General features: G+C 40.0%; 1 protein-coding gene across 1 annotated transcript; it reads right to left on the bottom strand.

The window, feature by feature from the left end:
* Window positions 1-656: 656 nt before the first annotated feature.
* Window positions 657-826, bottom strand: SARC_16072 (hypothetical protein; the record flags this gene model as incomplete). The annotated part of the gene is made up of 1 exon (XM_014289818.1): window positions 657-826. A coding segment is annotated over one exon (170 nt), but the record flags the coding sequence as incomplete, so codon positions are not given.
* Between the last annotated feature and the right edge of the window lie 636 nt (window positions 827-1,462).

The following is a 1,462-nucleotide window of genomic DNA, read 5'->3' as shown; positions in this document are numbered from 1 at the left end:
GTGTGTGTGTGTGTGTGTGTGTGTGTGTGTGTGTGCGTGTGTGCCATTCTACAAAATAGTGTCGGTGATCGGTCTCAACCCACGGAATAGAAATACAAGAGGGATTCCGGCGAGGTCATTAACTTTCTGGACAGAGTAGTAATGCCAACAACAATTTGGTAATCCCAAACTGCCAAGATAGTATTGCCCATATACAGGGCAGAGAGAGGTCACTCACCCGTGGCATTGCAAATACCCTTCGCGTCTAAATATAGATATAGTATAATGGTGCTCTTCATATCTTCGGTCTTCTTAAACATAGTTTTTATCTTGCCCTTTATACCCTTTTTGCGACTACTAAAATTTAGTTTCAATGATTTTCTTTTACACTTTTTCCGTCCAAAAAAAGGATAGCCATGATACTCTCTACAGAACTCACCACGGATACCCGATGGATCATATGTTGTTGACAACATATAACCCGAATCAGCTGGTAGAGATACAACATCTCAAATAACGAATAAAACAGTCCACATAGAACCAAAACTACATACAGCGCAAAGCTCAGCACGAAACCACACGGAACCGGAGCTTCATTTGGACGACGCATACTGTGTTAGAATGTGGCAACTGGCACAGATCACTCACCTGCACATCATCTTGTACATCGATCCTACATGCAAACTGTCTTCACGCAGCTGGAAGCTTGGTACTACCCAGTCGGCACCCTCCGGGAATACGAAGCTGACACCGCTGAATGACCCACTGGAGACTATGTCGTTGCCGTTGACGAAGTTATGGAACGGGTATTCTTGATATGTGAGGAACGAATCGTTATCTTTGCTGCCTTTGCAAAGAATCTCAAGAGACCTATGAAAGAAGTGCACACGCTAGTCAACAGGTTGAAATTCATAACGATATGTCTGCTCTGTACCTTCGTATCATGGGTGTAAGCGAATGTGGAAAGAGATTGCACTAGAAGCCGTCATATTTAATTTAATTTAGCCTCTTGGAATTTCCCAAAATACAATATCCACAAACTTTTGTTTGCGCATATAAACCTAGCATAAGGCCGCAGGAATCAAGGCCTATTCACACACACACTAGATCAGGCGATAAGCATGTTAGAGGCACATAGAATCAGTAGCAGATCAAATCAATCTGGAGTAAGCGAATAAATAAATAAAAACTTTTCAGTTAAGACACATACTATTAAGTAAACGATCTGTCCAGTTCAAACAATATTATGAAATAAGCGATCTTTTTAATGACAACACATACTATGAAGTAAGCGATCTGTCCAGTTCAAACATCACTACAAAATAAGCGATCTTTTAAACTAAAACACATACTATGAAGTAAGCGATCTGTCCAGTTCAAACATCACTACAAAATAAGCGATCATTTAAACTAAAACACATACTATGAAGTAAGCGATCTGTCTAGTGACAACAAAACTACGTATTAAGTGAACTTTTAAAAT

The sequence above is a fragment of the Sphaeroforma arctica genome (genome assembly GCF_001186125.1).
Source record: "Sphaeroforma arctica JP610 unplaced genomic scaffold supercont1.7294, whole genome shotgun sequence".
NCBI classification, from domain to species: Eukaryota; class Ichthyosporea; order Ichthyophonida; genus Sphaeroforma; species Sphaeroforma arctica.
The sequence above is the reverse complement of the archived record's forward strand: the minus strand, read 5'-3'. Positions and strand labels throughout refer to the sequence as shown.